Raw genomic sequence first — 20,790 nt, 5'->3', positions numbered from 1 at the left:
GTACGTGATGCCCGCTAGCCTTAGCAGCACAGAGTCTGCACTGGGGGAAAGAGATCAGGGAAAGCTGAATAGGGTCTAGGGAAATACTGCTATTCAAGAAGGGTAAAAAAAATAAGGAAAAACTTCATAATTAAGTGTCAGGGACTCCAGGGACTAATAGAGACCAAGCAGTTAGTGAGTTTTGGGGGAGTAAAAAGAGTTTCCTCACTGAGCCATTCAGTTAGACAGGGAAGCTGCAGTACGCTGAATACTGGCCCCCGAATATATCCATGTATATGAATCACCAGAACCTATCAATGTGACCTTATAGGGCAAAAGGGACTTTGCATGAAGTTCAGGATGTTGAGATGGGGAGATTATCCTGGATTACCCAGATAGAGACAATGTCATCATAAGCATCCTTGTAAGAGAGAGGCAGGAGGAATTAGAGAGAAAGACGTGATGCAGGAAGCAGGGATTGGAGTGATTGCTTTCAGGATGGAAGAAGGGGCCACCAGCCAAGGAGTGAAGGAAGCCACGAGAGGCAAACAAGGCAAGGAAATGGACTCTCCCCTGGAGAGTCTAGAAGGCACCAGCCTGGCTGACACCTTGGCTTCAGCTCAGTGAGACTGATTTCAGACTTTTGACCTCCAGAACTGGAAGAGAATAAACTTGTGTTGTCTTAAACTGCTAAGTGATAATTTGTTACAGTGGTAATGGGAAACTAAAACAGAATGAGCTGAAATTGAAGATGACCTGGAGTAGGCCAGGCAGACAAGGGAGAGGCTGAGACACCCAGGGTCACATGGAAACAGCAGGGGCACCTGGCAGAGCACAGGAGATCCTGGAGGATGCTTACCCCACACCATGGAGTTGGGACTTCCTACTGAAGCCCAGGGTAAGCTTTGGAAAGGTTTTAACAGTAAAATCATGGGATCTTGTTAATGGTCTTTCTGGCAGTGCTAAGGAGGGTGAGTTAGGTAAAGATGCAGAGGTTAAGGCACAAGACAGAGAAATTACTGAAGAGAATTTTGTAGCTGTCCCAACAAGAAATGATGAGGACTGAGCTGAAGTACAAAGTGAGAATGAATCCGGGGCCAGACTTAGGAGCTACTGAAGGTCAGAAAGACCTCGTGACTGCTAGAGATGGTGGGATGAGGAAGAAGACTGACTGGTTTCTGGTTTCAGTGACTGGGAGGACAATTGACTAGGAAAGAAAATATAGGACAGAGAATAGGTTTGAGAAGAAGCTAACCAGCTCCATTTGGGGAACAGTGTTTTTTGTCATCAAATAGATAAGCAGTAATGTCTATTTGGCAGCTGAAAACAGGTCTGAATCCCAGGAGAGGTATCTGGGCCCACCTGGATTGGAAATCACAGATGTGGTCATCAGTGCACGTAAGTTGGTGATGTGAGCCTGTTGAGTGGATAAGCTCACTCAGAAGACTGGACAGGAGAAGGCTGAGGCTGCACTGGGGATACCTTGGTCCAGGTCTAAGGAAAGAAGACAGAGTAGCCAAGAAGGCTGAGACAACGGCCAGGGGGAAGTAGGAAAACATGAGACTAAAGACCACACTAGCATTTCTAGACACTCAGAGATCTCACTGAGTGAAATGAAAGCTTACTGTGTATTTAGAAGACATTTAGGCTGAGTCTAGATTTTTAAAAATGGCAAGAAGAACAGAAGGTCTTGATTCATCTCTGTAAATTATCTGTGCTGTCAAGAATTCCCAGACCATGCAAGAGTTCTCCAGGTAGTCTTGTGTTCCTATGGTAAGTTTTGCCAGCAAAGGGAGGGTAAAACTTTCTATTTGAGTTATTCCTATAGGATTGCTTGGACTAGACTTATCTCTCCTTATCCTTTTATGGATCAGACAGATTATTTTCATTAGTGGTTTGGTTTCTCTCCTTTTCTTTTTGCTTATTATTATACAAGTAATGTGTGATGATTACAAAATATGGAACTAATGCAGAAGCATATTAAAATAAAAAGTAAAAGCTCCTAAATCCTACTGATGAGAAGTAACCACTATTAAAAGTTTGGTGCCTATCTTTCAGATATTTTTACTTATTTGTAAGCATATATATATGAATATACGGCATTTGTGTTATAAAAATGGGATAATTCCATGCATGCTGTTCAACTAGCTTTTTAATTTATCATGGGCAGTTTTCCATGCCAGTACAATATAGAGCTGTGACATCCTTTTTAATGGCTGCATAGTACTCCCTGGTTTGAATATGCCACAGTTCATTTAACTTATGTTATATATGTTATAATTTATGTTTTTGCATACTTGTAGAAGTGTTTCAAAGAGAGATTTATAGAAGTGGAATTGCAGGGTCAAAACTATCAATATTTGCATTTTTGATAAAATTCAAATTGTACTCCATGAAAGCTGAATGGAAAACACTGAAAGGCTAAATAAATAATTGTATTTCGTTTTCCTTTAAGCACAAAACATTAGGTTTAGTTCAGATTTGGGGACTTTAACATTTCCCTTCTCAGCTTTCAGGAGTCTCAGTGTCTTTCCATATTTGTTGATACCTAAAATCAAAGCCAAGTGAAGGAACAGAATGGGGAGCTTAGCCATATAGTGGGTACTCTGAGAGGTACCCATGACTTCAGCAGAGTGCAGTGGCTGGGCTTTCCAGACCTGGAAGTTCCAGCCCTCTGTGAGCCCTGAAATGCCTGGGCAGACCTCCTGGAAAGAAGCCCGGAGGAGAGCAGGGGTTGGAGGGGCACATGCTGAGGGGCCACCCTATCTGGGTCAAAGTTTGTGTTCTAGTGGGGACGGCAGACACTAAGCAAACAGGTGAGGATAGAATAGATTGTTGGGCAGTGACAAATGCTGTGAGGAAGAATGAAGCGGGTAAAGAGGAAACTGGCAGGTGGTGAGAGGGCCACAGTAGCTGGAGCACCAGGCATGGTGAGGAGACCTTGCTGTGCTGAGACCTCCTGAATGGATGGATGAGCCATGCTTAAGGGCTAGAGGAAGAATATTCTGTGCAGAGGAACTCAAGCCACAGGAAGACGCATGGCATGTTTGGGGCCCAACAAGGCTGGCATTGTGGCTGGCAGATGTGGGCAGGGACAGTGACAGCAGTATGTCTGTGAGGTCATCTAGGGCTACACTATCTGATATGGTGGCAGATATCAATTAATTAAATCATTGCTTAATTAAATGAATCCATTAAATGATTGAGACTTCAGTGTCTGTAGGGCATGGGGCATGTTGGAAGAGCTGTTCTCAGACACTGTTTGTTGGGAATATGAATTAGTGGATCCTTTTGTTGACAATTGGACTGTACATAGCAATACTGCAGAAGAGCAGACTCAATCCAGCAAAAGCAATTCTGTGCATTTGTTCTCTGAAGATCCTGGTCTGTGTGTACAAAGAAACAAGTAGAAGAGTGTTTATTATAGCACGTGAAGCTGTTTCAGTGGCTAAACTTGTAACAGTCTAAATGCTCATCCATAAGACGATGGTGAACTGAATTACAGTATGTCTTTGTCCATTTGTATGATGTGGCTTTTTTTTTTTTTTTTTTTTTTTTTTTGAGACAGAGTATCGCTCTGTCGCCCAGGCTGGAGTGCAGTGGCATGATCTCGGCTCACTGCAAGCTCTGTCTCCTGGGTTCACGCCATTCTCCTGCCTCAGCCTCCCATGTAGCTGGGACTACAGGCGCCTGCCACCACGCCTGGCTAATTTTTTGTATTTTTTAGTAGAGACAGGGTTTCACCGTGTTAGCCAGGATGGTCTCGATCTCCTGACCTTGTGATCTGCCCACCTCGGCCTCCCAAAGTGCTAGGATTACAGGCATGAGCCACGGCGCCTGGCCTGATGTGGCTCTTTTTTAAAAATCTGTAAATACACTGATAAGAAAAAGATCTCCAAAAATGTGCGTTGGTAAAAAGAAACTGCAATGTTTATTTCATATATTTAACTAATAGCTGTATTTGTATATGTGTGTATATTTATAAATACCTAGGAAAAAATCTGGGAGAATAAACACAAAATTGCTGGTAGCAGTTACCTCTGGAAAGAAGAGTGAGGTCTCAGGGTTTGGGGGTGAGCATGGGGGTGACATTCATGGTCTGCATCTAAGGAACAACAGCAAGCTTTGTTTTTGAAATGACCTAACAGTGTGCTGAAGCCAAGGCAGGTTTGGGTTAATCTAGGTCTGTGTGATTTTGCTAATCTCCCATCCACTGCTCTTTGACTTTCTGACAAAGGTGATGTGAAGGTGAGCGCTGTGCCCAGCACACAAAGGAGAAGCTGCACTGTGCCCTGGGTATCGCTGGACACAATGTCAGGAGCATCCACATGCTTTTGCTGGGCGAGCTCTGGCAGCAAGTTCCACGAAGGCTCAGCTGCAGCCAAGAGAGCTAAAAGGCTCTCTAGGTCACCTCTGTGGACCTGCTGCATGGAAATTAATTAGAGTCGGACCATGTCCCCCGTGGCTTGGCTCCGGGTGATGCCAAAGTCATTAGCAGCTATGTGCAGCTACAACGTCCTTCCCCGTCTTCTGAAAATTTGTTTCGGCAGAGAAAGGCAGGCAGACTAAGTTGGTGGCTGAGGACAGTAAAATTTTAATTCCCAGATAGTTTGGTCAGGGTCATTGGGGTGGCAGTGACCTTCAGAGAAGGGGGCGTTTTTCATCAAATCAGAGACAGCAGTGTCCTTACTTCTCCCCTGACCACTCAAAACTAAATTCCCTTTCCTATAAAAAAGTGTGTCATTCCTCAAGCACAGGGGGTGGTGACCATAGCAGCAAATCAAATATTTGCTCAAACAAATATTTGCTCAAACAAAATATTTCCTTTGTTGATCTGTTTGACTTTTGTGAAGCCACCTTTTCCACAATGTATGTTGCCATTTCAATTTTAAGTTGCTTACTTTCTTTCTATTTCTTTTCCAACTATACATAGGAACAAAGAAAGATGCTCAGAAAGATCAAGATACAAATAAACCTGCTGTTTCATCTCCTAAGAGAGTAGCAGCTTCAACCACCAAGCTTCATTCACCAGGTATGTAAGAAATATGATGTGTTACTTGGGGAGATGACTTGAACTTGGAATTTATCCCATTCAGATGTCATTAATGGAACAATGCCAACCCATGTGATTTACATAATTGTTCCAGAGCTTGACATACATATGCTGATGTTTTCTGACTCTACATGAAATGAGCCAGCTGTTCACATCATTTTATCTTAAAAAACAAGATGTTATGCTACGTTTAAGTGGGAGAATCTTCTCTGTGTAGGGGTGTCTGCTATTCCAATAGCATGTAGAAATAATTTACAATTGAAAACACTTTAAAGATCTAACCTTAAGAAATAATATTGTCTAAAAGGAAGAAGAACAGAGATAATGGGTATCAAATGATTTGTTAGTGTGTCAGTGAGGAAACCATTTATTTGCATTCAGATATGAATAAACTACATGAGTTTGCTTGAAAGTCAAAAATTGTTTATTATGCATATTCCTGGCCAGGCGTGGTGGCTCACGCCTGTAATCCCAGCACTTTGGGAGGCCAAGGCAGGTGGATCACTTGAGGTCAGGAGTTCCAGACCAGCCTAGCCAATGTAGCGAAACCCTGTCTCTACTAAAAATACAAAAATTAGCCGGGTACGGTGGCTTTTGCCTGTAGTCCCAGCTACTTGGGAGGCTGAGGCAGGAGAATTACTGGAACTCGAGAGGTGGAGGTTGCAGTGAGCCAAGATCATGCCACTGCACTCCAGCCTGGGTGACAGAGTGAGACTGTGTCTCAAAAAAAAAAAAAAAGAAGAAGAAGGAGGAGGGGGAGGGAGAGGAATCCTACTGTAAGATATTCATGCCATTGTTCAACAGTATGTAACACAACCTCAAAACATTTTCTTTAAGCCCAAAAACGGTGGCCATAATAGCAGTGAATGTTTGAGCTCTAACTGCATGCCAGGTACTGTCCTGTGCTCTTTCAGTATCTTAATTGATTTAATATCCACAATAACTCTGTGAGACAGGTTGTATTATCGCCCCTCTCTTTACATGTGAGGAAAGTGAGGCACAGACATTTCATTAATTTGCCCAAAGTCACAGGTAATAAGTAGTAGAGCTTTCGTTTTAACCTAAGCAATCTGTATTCCAAACTTGCATTCTTAGTTGCTACACTTTTGACCCAACAGCATGGAGAATAGAAAACTTATTAAAATTGCTGATTAATTTAAAATTTATGGAAAATAGGTCAAAGCCATAAATGTGAAGGACAGGAGACAAAGCCTGGTAATTGGGTGAGAGATCAGATCTGAGGACCCAGCATAAATCTGGAATTTCTAAAGGGTAACACCTTGGCCAGATGCACAAGGAAGGAAGAGAAAACTCACCCTGCGGGAGACTGGCCGATTGCAGCTCCAGCTCTGAGGGAAGCCGAGGATGGGGAGCAAGCCCTCCCCAGGAACCTTTGACCACAGGCCAGCCCCACTGCAGTTTAAGAGCTGGAGTCTATGCTGCCACTGTGCTCTGAAAATCCAATTTAAAATGCTGAAGTGCTTATGGCTACTTAGTCGACCAAAATGTGAAATCACACACACAAGGAAACAAGCCATCATAAATAAGGTCCTTATATTCTAGAGAAAGAGTAAAAATAATATGTAATTTTAGACTTAACAATGTTAAAATATTTGTTAAAATTTCTAAGATGATCAATAAAATACATATATATTGTTCTGAACCATAGATGGGAAAATATTGGAATGAGGAGTTAAAAAAATTCAATCAACATAAAGGAAGGAAAAAGAGGGAAAGAAGGAAGGCCAAGAGGGAGATGGGAGAAATTGAAAGAATAAAATATTAGAAATGAACTCAAATATGTCATCATGACTTATATGAACTATACTCTCTAAAGTAACTCAAAGATTTAGATTACCAGAGCCAGGCGCGGTGGCTCGTGCCTGTAATCCCAGCACTTTGGGAGGCTGAGGCGGGTGGATTACCTGAGGTCAGGAGTTCGACACCAGCCTGACCAACATGGTGAAACGCCGTCTCTACTAAAAATACAAAAATTAGCCAGGTGTGGTGGTGCGTGCCTGTAGTCCCAGCTACTCAGGAAGCTGAGGCAGGAGTATCACTTCAACCTGGAAGGCAGAGGTTGCAGTGAGCCAAGATCACGCCACTACACTCCAGCCTTGGCAACAGACTGAGATTCCTTCTCAAAAAAAGAAATAAAATAAAATAAAATAAAAATTTAAAAAATAAGTTACTAGACTGTTCATTTATTAAACAGTCAAAAGGTATGTGTCAAGTGTATTTTTATGCTGTAAAATCTAGCTTTAGATCGTTTCCAAAGTATACTCCTAAAATATAAAAATATTAAAAATGTATAAGTAAAAGGATGGAAAATTAATATTTATACCAAAAAAAAACTAAACTGAAGAAAGTTTGTGGCATTATAGTTGTAAAACGTATCTATTATGGAATAATGAACAAATACTAAACTATCCTATGCTTAAAGTATAGAACTTGGTTAGTTTTGCCATGTGTACACAACTGTGAAGCCATCATCCCATGCAAGGTAACACACATGCCCACCAACCTTCAGAGTTTCCTGGGACCCTTTTGTCATACCACCTGCCTACCGTTCTACACCCCCACCCCAAACCCCAGACAACCACTGATCTGTTCTGTCACTAGAGATTAGTTTGTATTTTTTAAAGTTTTATGTAAATGGAATCATTTAATATGTATGCTACTTTTACTGGCTTCTTTCAACATAATTTAGATTCATCCATCTGATAATAACCAATTCCATTTTACTGTTGCATAGAATTCTATTATACAGATATCACTATTTATTGTTGATGGAAATTGGGGCTTTCCCCCCAGAATTTGGCTATGATAAGTAAAGCCAAATCTTTGTACAAATGTACAAGATGTGTGCAAATCTTGGTATGAACATCTGCTTCCATTTCTCTTGGGTAAATATCTAAGAATGAAGTGGCTGGGTAATATGGTAGCTACATGTTTAACTTCTTAAAAATGCCAAACTGTTTTCCAAAGTGGTTGTACCATTTTACATTTTCAACAGTAGTATAGTTCCAGTTTCTCCACATTCTTGCCAACCCTTGATATAATCAGTCTTTTTTTATAGACATTCTAATAGGTGTGTCATGATACCTCATTGTGGTTTTAATTTGCCTTTTCCTAATAACTAATGATGTTATAATGTTGAGTATCTTTCTATGTGTTTGACAGCTGTATATGTTCTTTGATAAAATATCTATCCAAATATTTTTCCATTTTTTAAATTGGGTTGTTTTCTTATTGAATTTTGAGAGTTTTATATTCTGGATATAATTCTTTCTTATGTTATAAATTACTATAAATTTTATTAATTGACAAAATAGTATTCATTTTCCACATATGAAAATACATTTGATAATAGAAAAATCCAAATTCTGTCAAAATATGTTTAAAGAGGTACATTTCGAGCCAGTATGAGTGACCGTGGCCCAGGCCACACAATCTGAAGAAGTCCTGATAAAGTGTGCCTGAAGCAGCCAGATTACAGCTTGATTTTATACATCTCAGGGAGACAGGAATTGCAAGAAAATTGTAAATCAACATGAGGAAGGTATACATTAGTTTGGCCTTAAAAAGGCCAGACCTCTCAAAGCAGAGGGCTGGGGAGATCATAGGTGAGTTTTAGGGATTCTTTAGTTGACAGTTGGTTGGGAGAGTTAAGCTAATGTCTAAAACTTGAAATCAGTAGAAAGGAATGTTTGAGTTAAGCTAAGGGGGTTGTGGAGACCAAGGTTCTTAGTATGTAAATGAAGCCTCATATGTGGCAGCCCTCAGAGAGAATAGATGGAAAATGTCTCTTTGCAGATTTCAAAGCTCTCAGGCTCTCAGTTAATCTCTCCATATCTGAGAAAGCCTAGAAAGGGAGAGGTCTGACTACATTAATGGAACATTAACCTGATGCAAATTATTCCCACAAAATACAGTTTTGCAGGGTCATTTTAGTCTGATGATCCTGTGGCAGCCATTTCAAAACATGTTAAAGAAATATATTGTGGGATAAAATCTTTTTTCTTTCAGCATCTGCTGTCATGTTATACTGTATACCAGAGTCAGGTGGAAAGCAAGCTACATTATACAGGGTTCATAAAACCTGTCTGATGAGATTTTATGGTTTGTAGGGCATGACTCCCCCAGGTCCCTTAGATAGGAATTTGGGCAAGAGAAAAAGAAGGTCATAGTCCTCACATTTAAAAACTATTATTTTATGTTGCATACAGTGTATTATATTTGTAAGTGGTAGATAATTATAGATTTCTATTATAATATTTTAATATACTTTTTTTAAAATTATACTTTAAGTTCTGGGATACATGTAGAGAATGTGCAGGTTTGTTACATAGGTGTACACGTGCCATGGTGGTTTGTTGCACCCATGAACCCGTCACCTACATGAGGTATTTCTCCTAATGCTATCCCTCCCCTAGCCCCCCACCCCCTGACAGGCCCCGGTTTGTGATGTTCCCCTCCCTGTGCTCCCTGTGTCCATGCATTCTCATTATTCAACTCCCACTTACCAGTGAGAACATGCGGTATTTGGGTTTCTGTTCCTGTGTAAGTATGCTGAGAATGATGGTTTCCAGCTCCATCCATGGCCTGCAAAGAACATGAACTCATCCTTTTTTATGGCTGCATAGTATTCCACGGTGTATATGTCCCACATTTTCTTTATCCAGTCTATCATTGATGGGCATTTGAGTTGATTCCAAGTCTTTGGTATTGTGAGTAGCACTGCAATAAACATACATGTGCATGTGTCTTTTTTTTTTTTTTGAGATGAAGTCTCACTCTGTCACCAGACTGGAGTGCAGTGGCGTGATCTCGGCTCACTGCAACCTCTGCCTCCTGGGTTCAAGTGATTCTCCTGCCTCAGCCTCCTGAGTAGCTAGGACTCCAGGTCTGTGCCACCACACCTGGATAATTTTTTTATTTTTAGTAGAGATGGGGTTTCACCATGTTGGCCAGGCTGATCTCAAACTCCTGACCTCAGGTGATCCACCCATCTCAGCCTCCCACAGTGCTGGGATTACAGGTGTGAGCCACCGCGCCTAGCCACATGTGTCTTTATAATAGAATTATTCGTAATTCTTTGGGTGTATATCCAGTAATGGAATTGCTGGGTCAAATGGTATTTCTGGTTCTAGATCCTTGAGGAATCGCCACATTGTCTTCCACAATGATTGAACTAGTTTACACTCCCACCAACAGTATAAAAGCATTCCTATTTCTCCACATCCTCTCCAGCATCTGTTGTTTTCTGAATTTTTAATGATCGCCATTCTAACTGTTGTGAGATGATATCTCATTGTGATTTTGATTTGCATTTCGCTAATGACCAGCTTTTTTTCATGTGTTTGTCGGCCACATAAATGTCTTCTTTTGAGAAGTGTCTGTTAATTTCCTTCGCCCACTTTTTGATGGAGTTGTTTGCTTTCTTCTTGTAAATTTGTTTAAGTTCCTTGTAGATTCTCGATATTAGCCTTTTGTGAGATGGATAGATTGCAAAAATTTTCTCCCATTCTGTTGGTTGCCTGTTCACTCTGATGCTAGTTTCTTTTGCTGTGTAGAAGCTCTTTAGTTTAATTAGATCCCATTTGTCAATTTTGGCTTTTGTTGCCATAGCTTTTGGTGTTTTAGTCATGAAGTTTGCCCATGTCTAGGTCCTGAATAGTATTGCCTGGGTTTTCTTTTAGGGTTTTTATGAGTTTAGGTCTTATGTTTAAGTCTTTAATTCATCTTGAGTTAATATTTTTGTAAGATGTAAGGAAGGGGTCCAGTTTTAGTTTTCTGCATGTGGTGAGCCAGTTTTCCCAGCACCATTTATTAAATAGGAAATCCTTTCCACATTGCTTGTTTTTGTCAGGGTTGTCAAAGATCAGATGGTTGTAGATGTGTGGCATTATTTCTTAGGCCTCTGTTCAGTTCCACTGGTCTATATGTCTGTTTTGATACCAGTACCATGCTGTTTTGGTTACTGTAGCCTTGTAGTATAGTTTGAAGTCAGTGGTGTGATGCCTCCAGCTTTGTTCTTTTGGGTTAGGATTGACTTAGCAATGAGGGCTCGTTTTTGGTTCCATATGAACTTTAAAAAGTAGTTTTTTTCTAATTCTGTGAAGAAAGTCAATGGTAGCTTGATGGGGGATAGCACTGAATCTGTGAATCACTTTGGGCAATATGGCTATTTTCACAATATTGATTCTTCCTATCCATGAGCATGGAATGTTTTTCCATTTGTTTGTGTCCTCTCTTATTTCATTGAGCAGTGGTTTGCAGTTCTCCTTGAAGAGGTCCTTCACATCCCTTGCAAGTTGTCTTCCTAGGTATTTTTTTCTGTTTGTAGCAATTGTGAATGGGAGTTCACTCATTATTTGTCTGTCTAGTATTGGTGTATAGGAATGCTTGTGATTTTTGCACATTGATTGTGTATCCTGAGACTTCGGTGAAGTTGCTTATCAGCTTAAGGATATTTGGGACTGAGACAATGGGATTTTCTAAATATACAATCATGTAATCTGCAGAGACAATTTGATTCCCTCTCTTCCTGTTTGAATATCCTTTATTTCTTTCTCTTGCCTGATTGCCCTGGTTAGAGCAATACTTCCAAATTTCATATGGAACCAAAAAAGAGCCATATAGCCAAGACAATCCTAAGCAAAAAGAACAAAGCTGGAGACATCATGCTACCTGACTTGAAACTATACTACAAGGCTACAGTAACCTTCCAATACTATGTTGAATAGGAGTGGTGAGAGAGGGGATCCTTGTCTTGTGCGGGTTTTCAAAGGGAATGCTTCCAGCTTTTGCCCATTCAGTGTGGTATTGGTTGTGGGTTTATCATAAATAGCTCATAGTATTTTGAGATATGTTCCATAAATACCTAGTTTATTGAGAGTTTTTAGCATGAAGCGCTGTTGAGTCTTATCACAGGCCTTTTCTGCATTTATTGAGATAATCATGTGGTTTTTGTCATTGGTTCTGTTTATGTGATGGATTAGGTTTATTGATTTGCATATGTTGAACCAGCCTCGCATCCCAGGGATAAAGCCGAGTTGATTATGGTGGATAAGCTTTTTGATGTTCTGCAGGGTTCAGTTTGCCAGTATTTTATTGAGGATTTTCTCGTTAATGTTCATCAGGGATATCGGCCTGAAATTTTCTTTTTTTGTTGTGTCTCTGCCAGGTTTTGGTATCAGGATGCTGCTGGCCTCATAAAATGAGTTAGGGAGGAGTCCTTCTTTTTCTGTTGTTTGGAATAGTTTCAGAAGGAATGGTACCAACTCCTCTTTGTACCTCAGGTAGAGTTCGGCTATGAATCCATCCAGTCCTGGGCCTTTTATCATTGGTAGGCTATTAATTACTACCTCAATTTCAGAACTTGTTATTGGCCTATTCAGGGATTCGACTTCTTCCTGGTTTAGTATTGGAAGGGTGTATGTGCCCAGGTATTTATCCATTTCTTCTAGATTTTCAAGTTTATTTGCGTAGAGGTGTTTATAGTATTCTTGGATGGTAGTTTGTATTTCTGTGGGATCAGTGGTGATATCCCCTTTAGCATTTTTTATTGCATCTATTTGATTCTTCTTTCTTTTCTTCTTTATTAGTCTGGCTAGTGGTCTATCTAATTTGTTAATCTATTCAAAAAACAAGCTCCTGGATTCATTGATTTTTTTTGAAGGGTTTTTCTTATCTCTGTCTCCTTCAGTTCTGCTCTGATCTTAGTTATTTTTTGTCTTCTGCTAGCTTTTGAATTTGTTTGCTCTTGCTTCTCTAATTCTTTTTTTTTTGGAGATGGAGTCTCACTCAGTCACCCAGGCTGGAGTGCAGTGGTGCAATCTCGGCTAACTGCAAGCTCTGCCTCCTGGGTTCACGCCATTCTCCTGCCTTGGCCTCCCAAGTAGCTGGGACTACAGGCGCCTGACACTACACCCGGCTAATTTTTTGTATTTTTAGTAGAGATGGGGTTTCACCATGTTAGCCAGGATGGTCTCAATCTCCCGACCTTGTGATCTGCCTGTCTCGGCCTCCCAAAGTGCTGGGATTACAGGTGTGAGCCACCGCACCCGGCCTTCTCTAGTTCTTTTAATTGTGATGATAGGGTGTCGATTTTAGATCTTTCCCGCTTTCTCCTATGGGCATTTAGTGCTATAAATTTCACTCTAAACACTGCTTTAGCTGTGTCCCAGAGATTCTGGTACATTGTGTCTTTGTTCTCATTGGTTTCAAAGAACTTATTTATTTTTGCCTTAATTTCATTCCTTACCCAGTAGTCATTCAGGAGCAGGTTGTTCAATTTTTCTGCAGTTGTGTGGTTTTGAGTGAGTTTTCTTTTCTTTTCTTTTCTTTTTTTTGAGATAGAGTATCGCTGTTGTTGCCCAGGCGGGATTGCAATGGCATGGTCTCAGCTCACTGTAACTTCCACCTCCTGGGTTCAAGTGATTCTCCTGCCTCAGCCTCCCAAGTAGTGGGGATTATAGGCATGCACCACCATGCCCAGTTAATTTTGTATTTTTAGTAGAGATGGGGTTTCTCCATGTTGGTCAGGCTGGTCTCGAACACCCTACTTCAGGTGATCCGCATGCCTCAGCCTCCCAAAGTGCTGGGATTACAGGCTTGAGCCACTGCACCCGGCCTTGAGTGAGTTTCATAATCCTGAGTTCTAATTTGATTGCACTGTGGTCTGAGAGACAGTTTGTTAGGATTTACATTCTTTTGCATTTTCTGAGGAGTGTTTTACTTCCAATTATGTGGTCAATTATAGAATAAGTGTGATGTGGTGCTGAGAAGAATGTACATTCTGTTGATTTGGGGTGGAGAGTTCTGTAGGTGACTATTAGGTCCGTTTGGTCCAGAGCTGAGTTCAAGTCCTGAATATCCGTGTTAATTTTCTGTCTCATTGATCTGCCTAATATTGACAATGGGGTGTCAAAGTCTCCCACTATTATTGTGTGGGAGTCTAAGTCTTTTTGTAGGTCTCTAAGAACTTACTTTATGAAGCTGAGTGCTCCTGTATTGGGTGCATATGTATTTAGAATGGTTAGATCTTCTTGTTGCATTGATCCCGTTACCATTATATAATGCCCTTCTTTGCCTTTTTTGATCTTTGTTGGTTTAAAGTTTGTTTTATCAGAGACTAGGATTGCATCCCCTGTTTTTTTGGTTTTGTTTTGTTTTGTTGCTTTCCATTTGCTTGGTAAATATTCCTCCATCCCTTTTGTTTTGAGCCTATGTGTGTCTTTGCACGTGAGATGGGTCTCCTGAATACAGGACATCAGTGAGTCTTGACTCTTTATCTAATTTGCCAGTCTGTGTCTTTTAATTGGGGCATTTAGCACGTTTACATTTAAGGTTAATATTGTTAAGTGTGAATTTGATCCTGTCATTATGATGCTAGCTGGTTATTCTGCCAGTTGATGCAGTTTCTTCATGGTGTCAATGGTCTTTACAATTTGGTATGTTTTTGCAGTGGCTGGTACCGGTTGTTCCTTTCCATGTTTAATGCTTCCTTCAGGAGCTCTTATAAGGCAGGCCTGGTGGTGACAAAATCTCTCAGCATTTGCTTGTCTGTGAAGGATTTTATTTCTCCTTCACTTTTGAAGCTTAGTTTGGCTGGATATGAAATTCTGGAAAATATTTTCTTTAAGCATGTTGAATATTGGCCCCCACTCTCTTCTGGCTGGTAGTGTTTCTGCAGAGAGATCTGCTGTTAGTCTGATGGGCTTCCCTTTGTGGGTAACCTGACTTTTGTCTGCGGCTGCCATTAACATTTTTTCCTTCATTTCAACCTTGATGAATCTGCTAATTATATGTCTTAGGGGTGCTCTTCTCGAGGAGTATCTTAGTGGTGTTCTGTATACTTTCTGAATTTGAATGTTGGCCTGTGTTGCGGGAAGTCAGGGACCCCGATCAGAGGGACTGGCTGAAGCCATGGCAGAAGAACATAAATTGTGAAGATTTCATGGACATTTATTAGTTCCCCAAATTAATACTTTTATAATTTCTTACGCCTGTCTTTACTGCAGTCTCTGAACATAAATTGTGAAGATTTCATGGATATTTATCACCTCACCAGTCAATACTCTTGTGATTTCCTATGCCTGTCTTTACTTTAAGCTCTTAATCCTGTCATTTTCATAAGCTTAGGAGGATGTACATTGCCTCAGGACCCTGTGATGATTGCATTAACTGCTCAAATTGTTTGTAGAGCATGTGTGTTTGAACAATATCAAATCTGGGCACCTTAAGAACAGGATAACAGCGATGTTCAGGGAACAAGGGAGATAACCTTAAAGTCTGGCTGCCTGTGGGCCAGGTGGAACAGAGCCATATTTCTCTTCTTTCAAAAGCAAATAGGAGAAATATCGCTGAATTCTTTTTCTCAGCAAGGAACATTCCTGAGAAAGAGAATGCGTCCCTAAGGAGAGGCCTCTGAAATGGCTGCTTTGGAGACAGCTATCTTTTACAGTCGTAGATAAGGGATGAAATAAGCCCTGGTCTCCTGTAGTGCTCCCAGGCTTATTAGGATGAGGAAATTCCCACCTAATAAATTTTGGTCAGACCGGTTGTCTGCTCTCAAACCCTGTCTCCTGATAAGATGTTATCAATGACAATGTGTGCCCGAAACTTCATTAGCAATTTTAATTTCACCCCGGTCCTGTGATCTCGCCCTGCCTCCATTTGCCTTGTGGTATTTTATTACCTTGTGAAGTATGTGATCTCTGTGACCCACACCCTATTTGTACACTCCCTCCCCTTTTGAAAATCACTAATAAAAACTTGCTGGTTTTGCGGCTTAGGGGGCATCACGGAACCTGCCAACATGTGATATCTTCCCCGGACACCCAGCTTTAAAAGTTCTCCTTTTGTACTCTTTCCCTGTATTTCTCAGACCAGCCAACACTTAGGGAAAATAGAAAAGAACCTACATAAATTATCGGGGGTGGGTTCCCCCGATAGGCCTGTCTTGCTAGGTTGAGGAAGTTCTGCTAGATAATATCCTGAAGAGTGTTTTCCAACTTGGTTCCTTTCTCACCATCACTTTCAGGTACAATCAAACATAGGTTTGGTCTTTTCACATAGTCCCATATTTCTTGGCGGCCTTGTTCATTCCTTTTCATTCTTTTTTCTCTAATCTTTTCTTCACCCTCTACTTCATTAAGTTGATCTTCAATCTCTGATATCCTTTTTCCCGCTTGATCGATTTGGCTACTGAAGCTTGTGTGTTTCACGAAGTTCTTGTGCTGTATTTTTCAGCTCCATCCGGTCATTTATGTTCTTCTCTAAACTGGTTACTCCAGTTAGCAATTCTTCTAACCCTTATTCAAGGTTCTTAGATTCCTTACCTTGCCTTCTGAAGCCTACTTCTGTCAGTTCATCAAACTCATTCTCCATCCAGTTTTGTTCCCTTGCTGGCCAGGAGTTGTGATCCTTTGGAGGAGAAAAGGCATTCTGGTTTTCGGAACTTTCAGCCTTTTTGCACTGGTTTTTCCTCATCTTCATAGATTTATCTACCTTTGGTCTTTGATGTTGGTGACCTTCCGATGGGGTTTTTGTGTGGACGTCCTTTTTGTTGATGTTATGCTATTTCTTTCTGTTGCTAGTTTTCCTTCTAACATTCAGGCCCCTCTGCTGCAGGTCCGCTAGAGTTTGCTGGAGGTCCACTCCAGACTCTGCTTGCCTGGGTATCATGAGTGGAGGCTGCAGAACAGCAAAAATTGCTGCCTTTTCCCTCCTCTGGAAGCTTTGTCCCAGAAAGGCACCTGCCAGATGCCAGCCAGAGCTCTCCTGTATGAGATGTTTGTCCACCCCTGCTGGGAGGTATCTCCCAGTACAGGAGGCATGGGGGTCAGGGACCCACTTGAGGAGGCAGTCTGTTCCTTAGCAGAGCTCCAGCGCTGTGCCAGGAAATCCACTGCTCTCTTCAGAGCTGGCAGGCAGGAACAACATTTAAGTCTGCTGAAGCTGCACCCACAGCTGCCCCTTTCCCCAGATGCCCTGTTTCAAGGAGATGGGAATTCTATCTATAAGCCCCTGATTGTGATCGCTGCCTTTCTTTCAGAATGCCCTGCCCAGAGAGGAAGAATCTAGAGAGGCAGTCTGGCTACAGCAGCTTTGCAGCACTGAGGTGGGCTCCACCCAGTTCAAACCTCCCAGCAGCTTTGTTTACACTGTGAGGGGAAAACCACCTACTCAAGCCTCAGTCATGGCAGATGCCCCTTCCCCCACCAAGCTCGAGGGTCCCAGGTTGACTTCAGAGTGCTGTGTTGGCAGTGAGAATTTCAAGCCAGTGGATCTTAGCTTGGGCTCTGTGGGGGTGGGTTCTGCTGAGCTAGACCACTTGGCCCTCTGGCTTCAGCCCCCTTTCCAGGGGGGTGAACAGTTCTCTCTCACTGGTGATCCAGACACCACTGGCATATGAAAAAAAAAACTCCTGCAACTAGCTCTGTGTCTACCCAAATGGCCACCCAGTTTTGTGCTTGAAACCCATGCCCCTGGTAGTGTAGGCACCCAAGGAAATCTCCTGGTCTGTGGGTTGTGAAGACCATGGGAAAAGCGCAGTATCTGGGCCGAATGCAACATTCCTCATGGTACAGTCCCTCATGGCTTCTGTTGACTAGGGGAGGGAGTTCTTAGACCCCTAGTGCTTCCCAGAAGAGGCAGTGCCCCACCCTGCTTCCTCTCACCCTCCGTGGGCCGCACCCACTGTCTAACCAGTCCCAATGAGATGAGCCATGTATCTCAGTTGGAAATGCAGAAATCACCTGCCTTCTGTGTTGATCTCACTGGGAGCTGCAGACCAGAGCTGTTTTATTTATTTTTTATTTTTATTTTTTGAGATGGGGTCTCACTCAGTCACCTAGACTGGAGTGCAGTGGCACAATCTTGGCTCACTGCAATCTCTGCCTCCAAGGTTCAAGTGATTGTCCTGCCTGAGCCTCCTGAGTAGCTAGACTACAGATGCCTGCCACCACCCCTGGCTAATTTTTGTTTTTTGTTTTTTTTTTTTGAGATGGAGTCTCCCTCTGTCGCCTGGGCTGGAGTACAGTGGCACAATCTCGGCTCACTGCAACCTCTGCCTCCCGGGTTCAAGCAATTCTCCTGCCTCAGCCTCTCAAGTAGCTGGGACTACAGGTGTGTGCCACTATGTCCCGCTAATTTTTTTTTTTTTTTTTTTTTTTTAGTAGAGACAGGGTTTCACCATGTTGGTTGGTGAAGATGGTCTCGATCTCTTGACCTCATGATTTGCCCACCTCAGCCTCCCAAAGTGCTGGGATTACAGGCGTGAGCCACTGTGCCTGGCCATGACCGGACCATCTTGCCAGCCACCCTACCTTTTCTTTCTGTAATTCTTATATGAGTTAAATGATATGCCGTTTTCCGCCATAGTCTAGGGCTTGTTTCACATTCTCTTAACAGTACATTTTGAAGAGGTTATGTTCTTAATTTTAACTAAGTTTAACTCATGATTCTTTTCTTTTGTACACTGTTTTTGGTATTATCTAAAAAATACTTGCAGCCAGAGGTGGTGGCTCACACCTGTAATCCTGGCACTTTGGGAGGCCCAGGCAGATGGATTGCCTGAACTCAGGAATTCAAGACCAGCCTGGGCAACATGGTGAAACCCAGTCTCTATTAAAATACAAAAAAAAATTAGCTGGGCGTGGCGGCATGAGCCTGTAATCCCAGTTACTTGGGAGGCTGAGGCAGGAGAATCACTTGAACCAGGGAGGCGGAGGTTACAGTGAGCGGAGATAATGCCATTGCACTCCAGCCTGGGCAACAGAGCAAGACTCCATCTCAAAAAACAAACAAAAAAACAAACAAACTTGTATAACCCAAAGTCACAAAAATGTAGGTTTTACATTTAAGTCTATGATCCACTTGAGTTAGTTTTTGTATATAGTGTGAGGTGTGGCTTGAATTTTTCTTTTCTTGCTTAAGGATTTGCAACTGATTTCTATTATTATTATTTTTTTTTTTTGAGGAGCATCTGATTTTATTAGACTGAGGCCATGCGTGCTTAGCTGCCTGGAGCCCCATGTCCTCTCCCGCAGTCTTCCCAGGGACGACAATTGTGTGGGGACCTCCATGCAAAACCACAGCAAAACAGTTCATGGATATGTTACCTCTGAATTCTATCAAATAATTTTCACATTCAACTCCATTCTCCTTAAAATAAGCATGTGCTTCCACTGGCCTGTATTTTAAGATGCCTTCTTTTTTTTAATTTTTTTATTATTATTTTATTATTATTATTATTATACTTTAAGTTTTAGGGTACATGTGCACAATGTGCAGGTTTGTTACATATGTATCTATGTGCCATGTTGGTGTGCTGCACCCATTAACTCGTCATTTAGCATTAGGTATATCTCCTAATGCTGTCCCTCCCCCCTCCCCCCACCCCACAACAGTCCCTGGAGTGTGATGTTCCCCTTCCTGTGTCCATGTGTTCTCATTGTTCAATTCCCACCTATGAGTGAGAACATGCAGTGTTTGGTTTTTTGTTCTTGCGATAGGTTACTGAGAATGATGGTTTCCAGTTTCATCCATGTCCCTACAAAGGACATGAACTCATCATGTTTTATGGCTGCATAGTATTCCATGGTGTATATGTGCCACATTTTCTTAATCCAGCTATCGTCGTTGGACATTTGGGTTGGTTCCAAGTCTTTGCTATTGTGAATAGTGCCGCAATAAACATACGTGTGCATGTGTCTTTATAGCAGCATGATTTATAGTCCTTTGGGTATATACCCAGTAATGGGATGGCTGGGTCAAATGGTATTTCTAGTTCTAGATCCCTAAGGAATTGCCACACTGACTTCCACAATGGTTGAACTAGTTTACAGTCCCACCAACAGTGTAAAAGTATTCCTGTTTCTCCACATCCTCTCCAGCACCTGTTGTTTCCTGACTTTTTAATGATGACCATTCTAACTGGTGTGAGATGGTATCTCATTGTGGTTTTGATTTGCATTTCTCTGATGGCCAGTGATGATGAGCATTTTTTCATGTGTTTTTTGGCTGCATAAATGTCTTCTTTTGAGAAGTGTTATTTTTTTAATAAACACACTATTATTTAAAAGAACAAATATTTAACTATATAAACTGTGAAAATGGAGGATATGCCTGTCTCCTGTTCCCGGGGAGAAGGCAGAAGTGGGTAGGCAGGGGAAAGGTAAGGGTTTTGAGAGCAACACGGTCTCTTCAGTGTGGGCTCTGCAGGCTAAGGAGAGGCGGGGCTGGGGCTTGCAGAATGCTCAGGTGAAGCAGTGGGAAGTGCCCTGGTGGGGTCAGTGGCTCCTGTGGGGGTAAAACAAGGGTCAATAGGATGAGGCAGTGTGGAAGCTCAGGAGAAGGTGGCAGGGCCCTGACTCTAAGCTGGGCTGCAAGGGGTGTGCGCAGACGTACATGGTCCTCCCAGGGCGGCTCCTTGGGGTGTAGGAAGGCCCAAGACAGACATTGTTGCACCTACTCCTAGAGCTCCCGAGGTGGCTCTTCAACTGGGCTGTGGCCTGCCTACTTCCTGCAGTAGGGCAGGTGGCAGGCTGAGGGGAGGCTGCTTCTCCTGGAAGACACTGCTGTTGGAGAGTGGAGGCTTCTGAGCGGCCCAGGCCTGGGCACAAAGGCGGGGACCTCTCCATGTCTCCTGATGGGCTTGAAAGCTGATAGCCTGGGTGACGGGCTCTGCTTGCTACACTTGGTGTCTGGGACCTCAAACCAGAGTGGCTCGTCGAATTTCCTTTTTC

At 42.1% G+C, this 20,790-nt stretch overlaps 1 protein-coding gene across 4 annotated transcripts in view; it reads left to right on the top strand.

The window, feature by feature from the left end:
- Positions 1–20,790, top strand: part of MTUS2 (microtubule associated scaffold protein 2) — a 690,072-nt gene that overhangs the window by 504,991 nt on the left and 164,291 nt on the right. For all 4 annotated transcript variants that reach the window (XM_030818580.1, XM_030818583.1, XM_030818581.1 and 1 more), the window contains one exon: positions 4,913–5,011. In XM_030818580.1, coding sequence (XP_030674440.1) covers positions 4,913–5,011 — 99 coding nt within the window. The remainder of the gene's footprint in view (positions 1–4,912; positions 5,012–20,790) is intronic.

This window comes from Nomascus leucogenys, chromosome 9 (genome assembly GCF_006542625.1).
Source record: "Nomascus leucogenys isolate Asia chromosome 9, Asia_NLE_v1, whole genome shotgun sequence".
In the NCBI taxonomy this organism is placed as follows: Eukaryota; Metazoa; Chordata; class Mammalia; order Primates; family Hylobatidae; genus Nomascus; species Nomascus leucogenys.
Note: the sequence above shows the minus strand (reverse complement) of the source record. Positions and strands in the feature narration are given on the sequence as shown.